The 18,151-nt window shown below is 41.6% G+C and overlaps 1 protein-coding gene across 3 annotated transcripts in view; it reads left to right on the plus strand.

The window, feature by feature from the left end:
• The first annotated feature begins 7,675 nt into the window (after positions 1-7,675).
• Positions 7,676-18,151, plus strand: part of LOC118399477 (fibrillin-2-like) — a 92,229-nt gene continuing 81,753 nt past the window's right edge. For 2 of the 3 annotated variants that reach the window (XM_052529101.1, XM_052529106.1), the window contains exons 1-3: positions 7,676-7,834; positions 9,784-10,102; positions 16,718-16,800. In XM_052529101.1, coding sequence (XP_052385061.1) covers positions 9,918-10,102; positions 16,718-16,800 — 268 coding nt within the window. In that variant the 5' untranslated portion in view covers positions 7,676-7,834; positions 9,784-9,917. The remainder of the gene's footprint in view (positions 7,835-9,783; positions 10,103-16,717; positions 16,801-18,151) is intronic. The other variant, XM_052529103.1, reaches the window with a different exon arrangement.

The following is an 18,151-nucleotide window of genomic DNA, read 5'->3' on the forward strand; positions in this document are numbered from 1 at the left end:
TCCACACTCAGCCACGCTCCACACAGACCCCATGGGCTTGACCACAAACCCCAGGATGATGACACTTCCAAACCTCCATTGAGCCCCACCTCACCACCTCTCTGACCTTAACGCCACCCTTCTCCAAAACATGAGTTTTAGATTATACACAGGCATACTGATGGAGTGTGGAGTGGAAAGTTGTGGAACTATGTCATTCAATGGAGGATGGGTAAACTGTGCTCTTTAGTTTAGTTTTTGTTTTGAGATGCAAAACTCTTGAGGCTTTGAGGATCTTCAATTAGGCATATCTTTGTCTACTATGGGAGAAAATAATAAGTTGACCTCAAAGACTTCCATGTCACTCACTCTCACACAATCAGTGTGTTAATTACGCGGGAACCAGGATGAGACATGAGCTCCCGTAAATGTCAAAAAAAGTCCAACTTTGGGGGGGGTCTCGAAATAATGTTAGTTTAATAACTAAACAATTTTGTACTGCAGTGATATGAAAATAAAAGTTTATCCCAAATTAAACGAACACCCCCACCCACCTCTCTCATGATTTCAACCATTTATTGGTGGGTGTGCACTGTGCACTGTTTGGATGTTAGAAATATTTTGGATTGGGCGAATGTGCGCATGAAGCGTACTTTTTGAAGTGATTTGTTTGACAATCATATGAAAACATCATGGCTGGTTGTGTTCATGCCACATTAAAAGGTCATACATTTTTTCCGTTAAATGGCATGTCTTACTATTAGGCCCATACATGTTTTACACACACATGAACACATAGGAGGTCTCGCAAAGATATAGAGAATAGCTTATTTCAACTTAATTTAAAAAAACATGTTACCCCATCTCAAGAGGCTACATTTAAAAAATGACTATAGTAAGTGATTATTATGTGCCAAATAAAGTAACACGGTTGACTGTAACAGGATTGACGAATTCATCTTAAAAATGATCTTGTGAGAGAGGGAATGGAAGCTTGTTGTGTGCAACAGGGACGGGGCAATTGAATGCAAGCTTCACAAAAAATAATTATTTAAAAAAAACATCTCTAGCCTGTCTGATATAGGATTTTAATTTGAGCCAGTTTGCCACAGTATGAAAATAATCCTGCAGCAACAGGAAATGTGAATTATTATGTGGATTATAATAGATTTTGTAGGGGTTGATACATTTTTGTAAGGGAAAATCAAGTCTGAAATGTCCTGCATTGCAGGGAAATTCTCCTGCAACAGAAGATTCTACATCTGTATGGGTAAGAGGGTTGACGTGTTATGCTCAGTTCACATAACAGGCTTAACCTTAAAATGACAAGCTGTTGTTTTTTTACCTTCAAATTAATAATCACTATTCAATCAATTTAAAATAAGTATATATATGTTTTACTCTCTTACCCATACAGATGTGTATATTTATGAATTTTGGCACTTTAGCAAGTCTTTATTCATATAAAAAAAAAATCTGATTTATAGAATTTTCCCATGTGGTCTATATTAAAGGGCACTTCATTTAATATAACATGCTTTTATTTTTTTTGCACAATTTCTACTTAATATAATATATAATATAAAAGGGATGCAAAAGGCACAGAATGTGTAGAGTAATAAATGAGAGAGTAGTAGCCTTAGGGCCTGTTATACTGAATGACCCACTGATGTCTGAGCTCCCCCATAAAGATTTGATCTAACATGCATCCAACACTTGCTCTGCTGAAACATCAGGGCTTATGCAGCTGATCACATTTCAAAGGAAAACTTCACCGAACCTTTCTGACGTTTATGCAGTGACCATCAGAACTTTGACTGCCTTACATCAAAGCACTATGCTAGAGCATATTTTCTGTTGTTTCTGCAGTGACCAGCACTTGACAAAGACACAACGCTGTGCACAGGGCTTTTACTGTTCCTCTTTTTTTTTGCAAAGAAAAACTACTAAAAACAATTTTTCCAGACATTTCCATTCAAAAGCGGTCTGGCCCATATAGGATGTGACATGTTGATTCATTCTTATGAGCAGGATGAGTAATGTGGGCTATTTATTCCTGCTGTGGGCCAGTCATTGTACTGGTTGGTCTGAGTGATGTATTTCCTAGTTCAAGGGCCTGTCCTCTAAGCTCCAGGCCTCTGGTGCTCTCACAAGGTTCAGGAAGCACCGGGAGGGAACAAACTAGGCATGGGACCAAGAATCTGCCCCGTCTCCATTCTTCCAACCCTTTTACCCTCTCTGACACACAACACAGGGAATCAAAACTGCTTGGGTCTCCAGAGCTATTCTCATGAGGGGCTGGATGGGAGTGCTGAGAGTACCTTCTACTTCTTTCCAGGGATCTGGCTCGGCCGGTATGTCATCCCTCATATACAGAGATCTCTGGGAAGCACCTCAGCCTCAACGCTCACTCTGCTACACCACCGGCGGGATTCCTGCTCCTGCTCTTTGCGAGATGAGGCATGTGTAATCTTTTGGTCTGGACGATGTCACACAAATAGCTTTTTCAACGTGGGGCAAGGCATCTCACGAGAGCCCTTTTAACAGTGACGTGCAGGGCTTCTAAAGGCATACCTTAACATGCAATAATAATGTTTAATGCTGACCATGCGCACCCCGTTAAAAATATTCCCTCTGGATGGATCATAATATGACTCTCCCAACTCAGTACACACACCATATAACCATACTGTATCTAAAGCACTACCATGTAGTACACCAAATTAACAAGATATCCAATGTTTCACTAGTTTAATAACCTGGTCTGGATCATCACCATACTGTACCTGTGTGATTTGTGGTAGGCGGTTAGGCAATAGTATGTTCTGTGAGTGTTATGTATTCTCCATGGGGCCCGATTCAGACTTAGGAAATGTACGCATTTCCTACACACGCCTTTCCTACACACTTTGCAGCCGTGGATCCCTTGCGTGCGATGTATACATGTAATGCAACCGCTGAAAACAAGTTTTGACCCCATGGTCTATGTCAGAAGTTTTGTTGAGCAGGCGTTTCAATGCCATGACAGAGGGTATCACGTCTGCTTTAGCTTATTTCTCGAGTCAGTTATTTGAATGGAGTTTGGAGTGTTCATGTTTCCAAGTTTCAAACATGTTCTCAAATGCCATTGAAATGGCAGCAGCAGTATGAGAACCAGCACATTCTTGAGCATGCAATAAGGTTTTCCTCAGGACTAAATCCTCGTCGACCCGCAATGCTATCAGACTCAGCATGCTCATGGGGCTGACATCACTGGTCCAAATGGCAGTCGTGAAGCTAATAGCAGTGATGCCCATAGCAAGTAGCTCAGGGATGTGCGTTTAAACGATACTGTGTAACTCCGAAGGGCAACATCTGTAAAAATAGCGCCTACTTGGTAGTGTATACCGGTGCTCGACCAGTCGGCGAAAGAAAACATCATCCACGACAGAGAACGGTTGATTTTCAAGGGCAATGAATTCCATTATCTTGGCATTAATGGATTTCACCTTTGAGTTGTCTCGCTGAAATGTTCTTACTCTTTCAAATGACTGCTCGACTTGAACTTGTTAAGTTGTTGGAAGTGTGCGCTTGGTATTTTTCTGCTGTTGTTCTGTGTAGCGCTGTATTTTTTGTGGTGTCATTATGAAATCTACCTACGTTATATAGGTATGCACGCAGTGGTGTAAAGTGCTTAAGTAAAAATACTTTTACATACTACTTAAGTAGTGTTTTGGGGTATCTGTACTTTACCTTACTATTTATATTTTTGACTAATTTACTTTTGCTTCACTACATTCCTAAAGAAAAATACATTTTCCTTGACACCCAAAAGTACTAGTTACAATTTGAATGCTTAGCAGTACAGGAAAAAGGTCCAATTCACACACTTATCAAGAGAACGTCCCTGGTCATCCCTACTGCCCTGATCTGGTGGACTCACTAAACATAAATGCTTCCTTTGTAAATTATGTCTGAGTGTTGGAGTGTGCCCCTGGCTGTCAATAAAGTAATAATAAGGGAAATTGTGCCATCTGGTTTGCTAAATATAAGGAATTTGAGGTATTGTATTTACTTTTACTTTGTACTTTTACTCAAGTATTACAATTGAGTACTTTTTCCACCACTCTACTTAAGTACATTTAAAATCTGATGCTTATAGACTTTTACTCAAGTAGTATTTTACTGGGTTACTTTCACTTTTACTTGAGTCATTTCATATTAAAGTATCTTTACTTTTACTCAAGTATGTCAAGTAAGTACTTTTTCCACCTCTGTATGCACGTCAGCTTTGACATCGGTTTTGCACATTGGCGTTAAACTAGACATTCGGTCAATGCCGATGTTGGCATTTTTAGCTAATATCAACCGATTCTGATATGCTTACCGATATAGCATGCATCCCCCCCCAAAAAAAATGTTTTGGAGAGTCTTTAAGCACAAAATATATTGGTGAAACAAAAATACTGTGGTTTGATTAATCCTGAAAGTTGCCGATCCATTAAATATTGTAAGGTGAGAAAAGTGTACAACAGGGATCCTATAAATCTACCCTAATAATCCTCACTAATATGGAACTGTGATGACAACGTACAGTCGTCATGACCGTGCGCCAGGTCCCAGGTTTAAACTGCTACGTATGGTCTGCGTTCCTAAATGATTCAAATAGGTTACATGTCCAAAATTATTGCACAACTTGTAATATGTTAGCTTAATATGATCCCCTATGGCGAGCGATCCTCAGGAACAACCGCACAAACGTAACAGAAGAAAGAAAGGTAACCTATCGATGTAATGGAATGATGCAACATGCAAGGAAACTAACACTAAGTCAGTGACAGTTATACATGCTTATAGGTAAAACTGATGGTGGCCACCAATAGTGGCTAACACTTAACACAATGCAATTTTTTAAAATACTGTGAAAAGTATTACAATTAAAACATTCTAGAAATCATTAATCAACTCGGTCGGTTTGGCACTACACTGTCATTTTTGCATGGCTACAGAAGCCCATAGCTCAGCTATCCAAATGTCATCCCAAGTTATAAGGGCAGCATTTCATAAACTTCACTGTGGAAAAAGTGATAAATTGATATGCTTTAGTTTGCTGCCATATGACTGGTTTCACATTTGTCTCCATCGATCATAAGGTAAAATAGATCTGAAACTATTGTAATGTATATTTACAATCCCCTTATCCAAACAGCTAACTAATTTACCTACAGTTGAAGTCGGAAGTTCACATACACTTAGGTTGGAGTCATTAAAACTAGTTATTCAACCACTCCACAAATTTCTTGTTAACAAACTATAGTTTTGGCAAGTCGGTTAGGACATCTACTTTGTGCATGACACAAGTTATTTTTCCAACAATTTAAAGTCAGATTATTTCATTTGTAATTCACTGTATCACAATTCCAGTGGGTCAGAAGTTTACATACACTAAGTTGACTGTGCCTTTAAACAGCTTGGAAAATTCCAGAAAATTATGTCATGGCTTTACAAGCTTCTGATAGGCTAATTGACATAATTTGAGTCAATTGGAGGTGTACCTGTGGATGTATTTCAAGGCCTATCTTCAAACTCAGTGTCTCTTTGCTTGACATCATGGGAAAATCAAAAGAAATCAGCCAAGACCTCCGAATAAAAATGGTATATATCGTCATAACCTGAAAGGCCGCACAGCAAGGAGGAAGCCACTGCTCCAAAACTACCATAAAAAAGACAGATTACGGTTTGCAACTGCACATCGGGACAAAGATCGTAATTTTGGAGAAATGTCCTCTGGTCTGATGAAACAAAAATATAACTTTTGGCCATAAAAAAGGGGAGGCTTGCAAGCCGAAGAACACCATCCCAACCTTGAAGCACGGGGGTGGCAGCATCATGTTGTGGGGGTGCTTTGCTGCAGGAGGAACTTATTGTGGGAAGCTTGTGGAAGGCTACCCGAAACGTTTGACCCAAGTTAAACAATTTAAAGGCAACACTACCAAATACGAATTGAGTGTATGTAAAGTTCTGACCCACTGGGAATGTGATGAAAGAAAATAAAAGCTGAAATAAATAATTCTCTCTACTATTATTCTGACATTTCACATTCTTAAAATAAAGTGGTGTTCCTAACTGACCTAAGACAGAAAATGTTTAATAGGATTAAATATCAGGAATTGTGAAAAACGGAGTTTAAATGTATTTGGCTAAGGTGTATGTAAATTACAGTGCATGGAGAATGGTGTCATTTCTATCAGGGGTAGTTAAACTAGTTCCCTGGGTTCCTGCTGTACAATCCATACAGACAGTGGTGCTTTCACCCTGCCCCAGATCACATGGGGAAATGTGGTTCTGTTTAGCAGATTGAGGTGGTGGAGGGGGATGGAAGACAGTCAGTGGGGTTCCCATCCCACACTTGTAAGAGAGTCATTGGAAGACCCAATAGGATCACAAATCATCCCAGTCACTCCACTGCTGCATGTTCAAGGCTAAGCCTGGTCTGGTGTGTAATTCCATGTTCCATGACAAGTGGTATAGGCATGTGTCGGCAAAAGTGTGTGTGTGTGTGTGTGAGGGAGAGAGAGAGAGAAGGGGTGCTAAAGCATGATTTCATCCCCAATTAGTTATATTATCTTTAGAGCCTGGCCATGCCAGCTGGCCTGAACACATTTATCTATGAAGGCTTGGGAGTGTCCGTTAATCTAATGTATAGGGAAACACCCACAATCTAAATGTAAACGATCCCAACAGAACAAAAGGAAATCTACATGATTTGTATATCAGGAGTACTGGCATTTGACCTTCCCACTCATTTTATTACCAAGTCCTTTATTCTCAAAAGTCATAACTCCATTGAAGTTGTACTCCCTAATTACAGTATGATGTGAGTTTCAGCATTTTCATGCGTTGTGTGAAGACAGTATTTTACAACCAACTTACGAAACATGGTGAGGAGTGGTGAGGAGACTATTTTAGGGCAGTCCTGACAAACACTGCTTGCTGTGTTTTCCAAACCTGTTTCCTTAGACAAACAGGGGGTATCAGTCAACTCTGTAGGCCCCAACATTTGGGATGTGCTCAGCTGCTTCTCCAATATACCACCCAGATGGCAAGGCCCCCAGTTAATTTGGTCCACTTCCTATCAACAGTCACAGCAATGCATAAGGATACGTCAATCACTGCCCTGTGGGCTACTGCAATAAAAAGCAACGCTTTCTAAATAGAATGCGTAAACTTGTCACACAATATACATACAATATAGCAATAACATGTCATTTCAATTTGGTTTCAATGTAAATGTACTAAACTGCCTGTGATAAATGACATGGGGGGGGTCCACCGACTTTAAAGACATAACGATCTTATTCCATTTGATTGGAAATGTTCACAAATCACTTCCATGTGACAAAGTAATCAAAAACCATGGAACTATACCAACCTTTTGGGGAGGTAAGGATGGAATTCTATACATCAACTAACCTGGCCAATAGGTTAGGTATCTTTAACATGTTCCATAGGTTGAGGATTATTAGTAGACTAATTGCTTTCATCTAATTGACCATTTGCTTTATTAGACGTGACTTCATTACACCGGTATGAAGGAAAGTAGTTGGAAAACGATGTCAGAGGTTTGTCTGAATACTTGCCCACCCTTTATAACAGTGGAGTCTTAAGGGAATGTGGGTTTTGTCCTGTGGTCCGTTAGTAACCCCCCTCTCTGTGTGTCTTAAAAAAGCACCTCCCCTCTTCCAATCAGGGCAATTCCCTAACTTTTCTCTTCTTCTCACAAGGCTATAGTTCAATATCCCATTCTGGAGCACATATCTCATTTCAAATTTCGACTAAGGGCTCCTCGACTTCAAGGCACTGCAACAATTGTAAGGTATTGTGCTACTATTGATTTATGACACTGGTTATCAATAATTCACTATTACGTTGCATAGGCCGAGGGGTGTTTTACCCGAGTTGATAAATGTTTTGCATGTGTTATAAAGCAAAAGTAATGTGCATTTACTTGCTTATTCAAAAGGTGAATGGTTGAAAATAAATATAAAAACTGTTCCGGTTATGATTGTTTTAGGCAAGGCTGCTACATCTGTTTTACCGGTATTTTTTTAGTGGCTGCTAAATTGTCATTAGCCGATTTGCGAGCCGAGGTTCGTTGTACATTCTTTAGGAGTATTAATGCTGTTTTATGATATTTCACACAAGAAAGGTGTGGTTATAGCCTACTATCAAGCATTGTTACTGTATTACTTTGCAACTTTGTTTCAAGAGATTATACCTTTTGTCGTCCACTTCGAGGTCATGTTGCCGATTTTCTCCCATTCAAAAAGTTGCTGAGAAAATGCCTTCATTATAGTGCCAAAATGTTTAGCCCGTTGGATATTGTTAATTTCACTGTTCTATTTAGTTTTTTCTGTCGTTTTATGGAACGCTTTTTTCATAGTTAATACAAAGGTGAATAAAGTTGCATATGCATTTTAACCGAATGACGTTTTATGTGTATTTCTTGCGATGGAAACAGTTTACCGGTCATTTGACGTTTGAGTCGAGAAAGGTTGCACTGGGTTGTCACTAGTTACTACAGCCACAAAGTCAATATGTGCTTTTTGGTCTTAATTTTAAGGCTAGGGTTAATCGTAAGGTTAGCAGGGTAGTTAAGGTTTTGACTAGGGTTAGGGTTAGTTTTAAAACCAGAATTTAAGAAGATAAATTGTATAAATGGGCGGGAATTATGACTTTGTGGCTGTGGTAATTAGTGACCTATCCATAGGTAATTGATCAGGCATTTTTCTTTGTTCGGTCTGGCGGATTGATCGCGCCCACATTGATTCCCTCTCATAGCCGTCTGTAAATGAAGACACTAACTTCTTCCCCCACTAAGGATGTCGTTGTTGCCTATCAAATTTGTGAAAGATGAAAAAAATCTGAATACTTTCTATGTAGATTACTTTCTGTATATTACAAATTGGATGACACATGATGATAATACTTGCGTAAGGAATCTAAGGAAATGTGTATAATGATTTCTGGCTACAACATTTCAACATTATATTTTATGTAAAGCAAATTCAAGTTTGTTTGTCTGTGTGTGTGTCTCTGAGAGAGAGAGAGAGAGAGAGAGAGAGAGAGAGAGAGAGAGAGAGAGAGAGAGAGAGAGAGAGAGAGAGAGAGAGAGAGAGGGGTGGAGGGAAGGAATGGAGAGTATTGTTACCAATAATTTATCACTCATGTAACATTAAATGTGATTGTAGTTAGGGATGGAGGCTATTTTTCTTCTCCTTTTCTTCCAATAACTGTCTTCCATTATTGAAGGGAAAATCTCTCCTTCCTGCTCTGTAACCCCCTGATGTGGGTTAAACTGTGGTTATATATCACTGGGGGCCCATCATTCAGTCTTAAAGCTGACTTTTAATGAGAGAACATGAACGTTTTTCTACTTAATATGTTCTAATGCAGTCAGAACAGACTTGTAAAAGTAAACTTCCAGGTAAGTTATTAGAAATTAATTTGATGTTGATGAGGAATTAACTGAAGCCTTTCCTAATTAAGAGCGAGAAGATGGAGAAAGAGGGGTGGGGAGTTTGGGGAGAGGGGGGCACTCTAAATAAAACAGTTGACTTTTCAACAATTCACAATTAAAAATTCACAATTAAAAATACATTTCACTGTTATTTGGCACAGCAACCCGTTACTCTTTCTGCACACTTGAAACGGCACACATTCCACTCGAAGTACCTTGTAGCCCATACTCTTGTGTTGAGATGGTTGACATGTCTGCGGGAGGCCAAAAACCCTGATGTACGTTCCTGTGTCTGCCCCCTCCAGCCCCCCACCCTGAAGTGCATACTGGGACTGGGACAGGTCCACAGATACGTTAGTGTAACTCGTCAACGAAGAACAAGCGACATCATCCAGTAGTCTTCAGCAGCAGGGCTACGCAGAAACACACAGAGCAGCTAATGGGAGCAGGGAAGCTGGCCCGGTTGCTGCTGGGATGGGCGGCCGTTTGCTGGGCCGCGGTCCACACAGCGTACGGCCAGGCAGGAGCGGGAGATGGAGGGTACCAAGCCAGCCGCTTCACGGGAAAGGTGGACGAGAGGGAGGTGCAGAGGGTTCGCCGGAGAGGCCAGGAGACACTCAGAGGGTAAGGAGTTTGGTTTCTGGAGTTCTCTGTTTGCTGAGTTTTGTTTAGGCAGGAACTGCAAATTATTTATGTTGATTGACACAAAGAGCATTTGGGTGATTGTCTGTCTTTGAGTTCAACCATACTGCTCCACTGAAACATGGTAATATAATTAGGTTTAGAATGTGGACAGTTGGACAATTAGTTTATGGCTAGCTTTCCCCATTGAGCTGTCTTGGCAACTCTTTCTTCCACTGCTGTGCTTCCTGGGCTAAGGCCAACATAGCCTTACTACAGCCAAATAATGCTGAATACATCATTGTTCTCCCAAATACAGCACATGTTCGAAGCTAAAAGGTTGCTTGCAACATTGAGAGATACTTGAGTATTTACAGCAAAATGGAGTCTAGGGAAAGGGGTTGGGTCATTCATGAAGGTTTGACGAGTGAACGCAATGACCCAAACCTAGGCAAGTAGGCATTCTGTTAGGCGTATTAGCTGGAGAACACATAGGGCTGAAGACTGCAGGGAAAAGTTTATTAGCAAGACTGTTTTGAGCGAATCACTCGTAGTGAGGGTAAATGGGCAGTCAATTGGGAAATCACAAACGGGGGTGGTGTTCGAGTGTTTCAGTGGGGTGGATTATAGAAACCACAGAACCCTCCCTCCTCCCCCTTCTTCTCCATCATCATCCCTACCGTCTCCCCTCAAACACCCCCCATCTCCCCAGGGACTGGGTGGGGTGTCTGTCAATGGAGGACGGCGAGCTTTTACTGTACGTTTCCTCCGTTTGGAAAAACAAAGGATGTTTTGTTGGGACGATTCTCAAATGTTTGCATCAGTTATTCCAATCAGTCTCTCATCTGTCCCTGCTTATGGCTCCCCTGCGCCCCAACGCGGGGAAGGGAGTATTCAGATCGTTCTGGGGGCCACGACAAGGGACATTTGTTTCACTTTCGCAGGTGACAAAACAACAGAACTCATGGCAGAGCGAAAAGGAGTGAAAGGGAGAGGGAAAGAGAGAGAGGGAAAGAGAGAGAGAGAGAGAGAGAGAGAGCTAAGCCATCATGGAATGAAATAATATAACATTACAGTGCAGGACCAGGGTAGGGTAATGCACACATAGGACTGACTTGCTGTTTTCTTAAATGTTCAGTAATGATTCACGCTGCACAGAACAAACAGACGTGTCTGCGTTGTCAGCCAGTGTGATTAATTTGGCAGCCATTGGACCTCTCTGCCGGACGTAAATGGATCCCCTGTATATCGGAGAGCCAAACAAGTCTCAATGGAGCCATTTTGTCTGTGAACCAGCTAGGCACAAGGCCACTTCAGGCCTGACCTGTGTCACATTCACTCTGTGGTTGACTTAGACACACGTAGTGGGTCTGCTCTGGTCTGGCAATCTTATCCTCTGATCTACTCAGTGAAGCAGAACTGTGTTGCATGGTGTCAAGATTAGATTAGATATGAAATAATATTGCAGCGAATGCAACAGTTGCGTAAACTCCTGCTGTTCCCATTAAACGATTGCCTTAGTTTTCATGGCGAGTAACATACCCGGTGGACTTTTCCCATCATTTTGTTCAACTCCACCATTGTTTATAGAGTAAAGTATTTGCACCCAACATATAAAGATTATCCATGGTCCCCTCCCCACACAACATAATGACATGACATTGGAAAGTCTTCCATTACACATTCTGTACAGCATCAGATTCTCTCTGGGAGAGAGATTATGTTAATGGTGGTCATTACACTTTGTTGTGTGAACACATACCAGGGTTTCAGACTCTACTGTTGCTGGTTTGTTGTTGGACTGGCTGATGTTGAGTGTGTCTGATTTATTGACTTCCTAGGCAGCGTGCAATTTGACGTCTACACATGGGTGGAATCTGATTATACCATGGGCCCGGGTCCTGGGACCTCCTCAATTACCTTGATACTATACTGTACAACCTGGGAGGCTCTGTAAAGTGGTGGGCTCTAGGTTGAGAGAGAGGGACAGGAGAGAGGGAGAGAGATGTGGGGCGAGGGAAAGTAAAATAAATAGTAAGTTTGTGGCTCATAACCAGCCATGCCAGAAAGAACGAACGAAACGGCCTTTCAGGCAGGCTAATAAGGTCTCCTGCATGTGAAGAGGGAGGGAAGAGGTCCAGACTGGGACTTCTAGGCAGCCAAAACTCTGCTCAGGGGAGATGCGTTGGACGTTCACTCACTTGGTAGTCTTTATCAAAGTAGAGAAGTGCATTCAGCCACTCAGGTTCCTTCCAAGGTAAATTGGTCTCCCCAGAGGATTCCCTGGTACATGCCTAACCCATAAGAAAATAATTCCTATATTCTAGAATGTTCCGGTCGTTCTCTCCAATAAAGCTTTAGATACATCAGCTGGTATTTTGAAGAGGGGAAGAGGACATTTGGAATGTATGAAGGATGACCCATTTTCCTGTGTTTTTCATGCATTAGAGTTCCTTTCATTTTTTATGTGTCTGCATTTTATGCATACATTCAGGCTAGACCTAAAAGACAGAACCTCCATTTCAGGGGGTACATGTGGCATGTGGTCGAGCTAATGTGGTTTAGATTTTCTGTCATCCTTGAAGAAAGAGGCAAAATAAGAAATCTATCCGCTTCATCTGCCCTAGGACACAATGTATGTATGGTTTTTTGTTTATGGAGTTCATGGGAGGGATTCAAGTTTCGCAACAACTCTGCCTATCATTATAGTTTATCACATACATCGTAAGTTTGGCAATAATTCACATGGGCCTCATAAAAAAAACGAAGAAAAAACCTGGACAACACACTTGATGGTTATTCTTACGGAGGTGTGGAAAATTTCAAGAACTTTGAAAGTTTCTTCAAGTGCAGTCGCAAAAACCATGAAGCGCTGTGATGAAACTGGCTCTCATGAGGACTGCCACAGGAAAGGAAGACCCAGAGTTACCTCTGCTGCTGACGACAAGTTCATTAGAGTTACCAGCCTCAGAAATCGGCAATTAACTGCACCTCAGATTGCAGCCCAAATAAATGCTTCACAGAGTTCAAGTAACAGATACATCTCAACATTAACTGTTCAGAGAAGACAGGCCTTCATGGTCAAATTGCTGCAAAGAAACCACTACTAAAGGACACCAATAATAAGAAGAGACTTGCTTGGGCCAAGAAACATGAGCAATGGACATTAGACCGGTGGAATTCTGTCCTTTGGTCTGATGAGTCCAAATTTGTCCAATTGCTGTGTCTTTGTGAGTCGCAGAGTAGGTGAATGGATGGTCTCCGCATGTGTGGTCCTAACGTGAAGCATGGAGGAGGAGGTGTGATGGTATGGGGTGCTTTGCTGCTGACCCTGTCTGTTATTTAGAATTCAAGGCACCCTTAACCAGCATGGATACCACAGCATTCTGCAGTGATACGCCATCCCATCTGATTTTCGCTTAGTGAGACTATCATTTGTTTTTCAACAGGACAATGACCCAAAACACACCTCCAAGCTGTGTAAGGGCTATTTGACCAAGAAGGAGATTGACGGAGTGTTGTATCAGATGACCTGGCCTCCACAATCACCCGACCTCAACCCAATTGAGATGGTTTGGGATGAGTTGGACCTCAGAGTGAAGGAAAAACAGCCAACAAGTGCTCAGCATATGTCGGAACTAATTCAAGACTGTTGGAAAAGCATTCCAGGTGACTCCCTCATGAAACTGGTTGAGAGAATGCCAAGAGTGTGCAAAGCTGTCATGAAAGCAATGGGTGGCTACTTTGAAGAATCTCAAATATAAAATATATTTTGATTTGTTTAACACTTGTTTGGATACTACATGATTCCATATGTATTATTTCATAGTTTTGATGTCTTCACTATTATTCTACAATGTCGAAAATAGTAATACAAAAATAAAATAAAAAACACTTGAATGAATAGGTGGGTACAAACATTTGACTGCTACTGTATCTCAGCCCCCTTTTACACCAGTACAGTATGAGCTCAGGTTTCAAATTAGTCAAGTGAGAGAATCAGGCCATCTTTAGATAAGAAAAAAACGTTCTCAGGCGTTTTTAGAATTAACACTAAAGCAGGCCAAACAACTTCCCAGAGTTATGAAGATGAAGATGAACTCAGTGAATCCTATCAGCTCCAGATCTGACAAAGAAGCAAGTCCAAATATCTTAGGGCAGAAAAGGGTAGCAATCTACCGACAGGGTCAAATGCCAGTGAGCTGACCTCTGACCTTTAGAAGGGTTTGTAGCCCCCATCCCCCTTTTCCCAGTTGGATTACCTCCTCCAACTGACCTAAAGTTGTCCTGGCCTGAAATCCAGTCTGTGGTCTTTACAGCCCCCCATCGGCCCAGCTAATTTCCCACTAGTCCCAGCATGGCCCCTTCTGTGCCTCTGAACTGTCTGGCTCTGACCTTCTGTTCCCCTGGAATCCTCCATGTGAAGAGCCTCTGGCACTCTGTCTCATAACTGTTGAGTTTGCACTTTCTAGCCAGGATCCTGTGGCCCCCAGAAGGCCTCTAGATTATATGTTGGTCTGTAAGATCAAAGGACTGAGAAAAAGTCTGAAGATCTGGTCCGTTTGAGGTTCTGTCGTGTCTTTCACCATCTTACACTATTAAACAAGAGGGAACGTCCTAGAGAACATAGACGCAATGAAATGTTTCTTCTGAAAGCCTTTGAGCTCTAAGCCTTTGGAAAACAACAGGGTAAAGGTATTTTCCTAACAGTTGGGCTCTGAAAGTATTTCACTAGGGTTATACCAAGTCCCATTTGACCTCATTGACAGCAACTTTTCCAGTTCCATACCATAGCTGCTGTATCTGAAATCTAGAACAATCTCTCAATCTCTAAACCAAGGTTTTTTTAGGTCACAATAGAATGTGCTTTTGTTTTGTGGTTTTAATAGTTCTCCTGGCTACTGTGCTGTGTGCAGTCATCTTTGTTTTATTACTATTAATGAATTATAATGAGAGTGCTATGGGCCAAGAGGCTACATCAAAGACTTCAGCCAGCTAATCCTCTTTAAATTGAGTGCTGAAAACAGCATGGCGTTTCAATATTGAGGCAAATTCCAAGGGCTGAACTTCTCTGTACTCTCCTCCTGTAAGGAGGCCGGGGTTAGCCTGAAGGAGAGCGCAGGAACAACAAACCCAGCCAAACCGATATGTGTGGGATTACTGGGTTGACCCTGGTTTGGCTGGGGCATGTTGTCAATTGGCATATCCAGGTTTCAATGAGCGGAGGAATTGCTAACCTGTGTAGATAGATTATTGACTGTAGCATGCAAGCAGTTTTGCTGCATTAATTGTTGGAATGTTGCGCTCTTGCGCTGTTCGTGTATGTCAAAACAGCATTTTTCAAGCCCCCTCAAGATTTGTATAGGCCGATGACCCGAAAGTGCAGCCCCTCATGGGTTCGCCTCTGGTTGCTAGTGTTGCCCCTTTCTCTGTTTCCATATCTGCTGCTCTGTTTTCTGCTCCCTCCTCCTCCATCTCCTTAACATAAACCTGTTTTCCTTTACCTCCTACTGGTCCCCATCCCTAAATTCTGTATTTTCTTACCTCCTAACCTTCATTTCATTACATCTCTCCTTTCCCCTCCCTTCCTCTTCAATCTCTTTCTATCTCTATCTCTTTTGGCTCTGCCTCACTCTTTCTCTCTTACCCTTTCCATTCCCCCTTCTATTTTCTTGCTCTCTCTCCCTCCCTCGCTCTCTCTTTCTCCCACCCTCCCTCATTTTCTGTGTTTGTGCCATCTGGTAATGCTGTTGGAGGTGTGCTCTCCTTTCTGTTGTCCTAACGATCCAAACTACAGCTGCTCTAGTCTGTTCCCAGGTGACTGACAGACACCGGTTAATGTCTAGAAAGGAAGAGGAGGCGGACAATCATCTTGTGTTGCATGAAGGAAAAGTAAATGTTCCCTTAGTTATGGATGCATCTAGAGCAGCCCAAATCCACCTTCTGCTGAGATTCAGTTTACTATAGCTCTCTGTGAATTCCACCCCCCTGGTTATAATATTGTCCTACAGAGTTGGATGAATTCCAAAGGGAAATGCACTGTATACACTACAGTCTTGCCCTTTCATTCGACTCTCTGACTGAGCTCTGAGTCACTACCTCCGTAAGGTAGTTAGAGTACTCGAGGCCAGGTCCGTTATGTGTGGATGTGATTGGAATGGTCCCTCAAGGGGATGTTGTAGCTAATCTGGAAGACCAGTCAGTCGCTCTCTGAGCTGTTTGATGATTCGTATGTGTCAGTGATCAGGGCAGCTTCCTGTCCAGTCACTTTTTTTTAAGTCTCCCGATCAATCAGCAGGCAGAACCTGGACTCCAGGAGGTGCAGGACTTTAGCCAGAAGAGCAGAGATCAGGGGGGTTTAGAGAAAGGGGTTTATATATATCTGCTGTTTCTTGGGAAGTTTACATTGAGTATGTCTAAAAACAAACAGGTATTTTCGTGTCAGCCATACAAGAAATGCCTACCGTCAACGTTGGAGCTGTTTAGAATGAAAGCAAAGGTCGCCAGGGTCTGTGAGCGCTTGGAAAATAACTCATGCCCATGTGTGTTTGTTGAAGGATTTTCTTAAATTATATTGGGGCTCTGTTGAGTACTGAGTTTGTTTTCCCTGTCTTGCAGGCCCAATGTGTGTGGCTCTCGCTTCCACTCCTATTGTTGCCCTGGCTGGAAGACTCTGCCTGGAGGGAATCAGTGTATTGTCCGTAAGTACCGAGACATTATGGTCACAATACCTATAAACTGAAAGTCAGGTTGCCTCTGCACTGGTAGTCTATAAAACCCTTGTATGAATCAAATGAGTCATATCAAATAGAGCTTTCCACGAACTTAGCAGAAAGTGCTTAACCTGTCTAGGACTGGGGTTCCGCTACATACAAGTATTAGACACCATTTTAAAGATAAAATTCTCATTAATCCAACCACCGTGACCAATTTCAAAAAAAGCTTTTCGGCGAGAGCAGAACATATCATTATGTTAGGTCAGCAACTAGTCACAGAAGGCATACAGCGATTTTCCAACCAAAGAGAGGACTCACAAAAAGCAGAAATATTGATCAAATTGATCACTAACCTTTGATATTTTTCATCAGATGACACTCCTGGGACAACATGTTACACAATACATGTATGTTTTGTTCGATCAAGTTCATACTAATATCCAAAAACCTCAGTTTACATTTGGCTTTGCCTCCAAACATCCTGTGAATTTGCACAGAGCCACATCAAATCACAGAAATACTCATAATAAAAATTTATAAAATATACAAGTGTTATTCACAGATTTAAAGATATACTTCTCCTTAATGCAACCGCTGTGTCAGATTATTTTTTAACTTTACGGAAAAAGCAAACCATGCAAAGTCTGAGTACGGCGCTCAGAGACCAACACAACCCAAGAAGGTATCCGCCATGAGTCAGAAATAGCATTATAAATATTCACTTACCTTTGATGATCTTCGTCAGAATGCACTCCCAGGAATCCCAGTTCCACAATATATGTTTGATTTGTTCCATAAAGTCCATAATTTCTGTCCAAATTCCTCCTTGTAGTTCACATGTTCAGTACACAATCTAAACTCAAGACGCGCGGGCAGGTCCAGGCAAAAGTTCAGACGAAAAGTCATATTACAGTCCGTAGAAACATGTCAAAAGAAGTATAGAATCAATCTTTAGGATGTTTTTAACAGAAATCTTCAATAATGTTCCAACCGGAGAATTCCTTTATCTGTAGAAAAGCACTGGAGCAGAGCTCGCTCTCACATGAACGAGTGTCACGAGCTCAAAGCATTCTGCCAGACCTCTGACTCATTCCCCTCTCATTCGGCCCCACTTCACAGTAGAAGCATCAGACAAGGTTCTAACGACTGTTGACATATAGTGGAAGCCTTAGGAAGTGCAACATGACCCATATCCCACTGTATCTTCAATAGGGAATGAGTTGAAAAATGACCAACCTCAGATTTCCCACTTCCTGGTTGGATTTTTTTCTCAGGTTTTTGACTGCCATATGAGTTCTGTTATACTCACAGACATCATTCAAATAGTTTTAGAAAC

Source organism: Oncorhynchus keta, chromosome 1 (genome assembly GCF_023373465.1).
Source record: "Oncorhynchus keta strain PuntledgeMale-10-30-2019 chromosome 1, Oket_V2, whole genome shotgun sequence".
Lineage (NCBI taxonomy): Eukaryota > Metazoa > Chordata > Actinopteri > Salmoniformes > Salmonidae > Oncorhynchus > Oncorhynchus keta.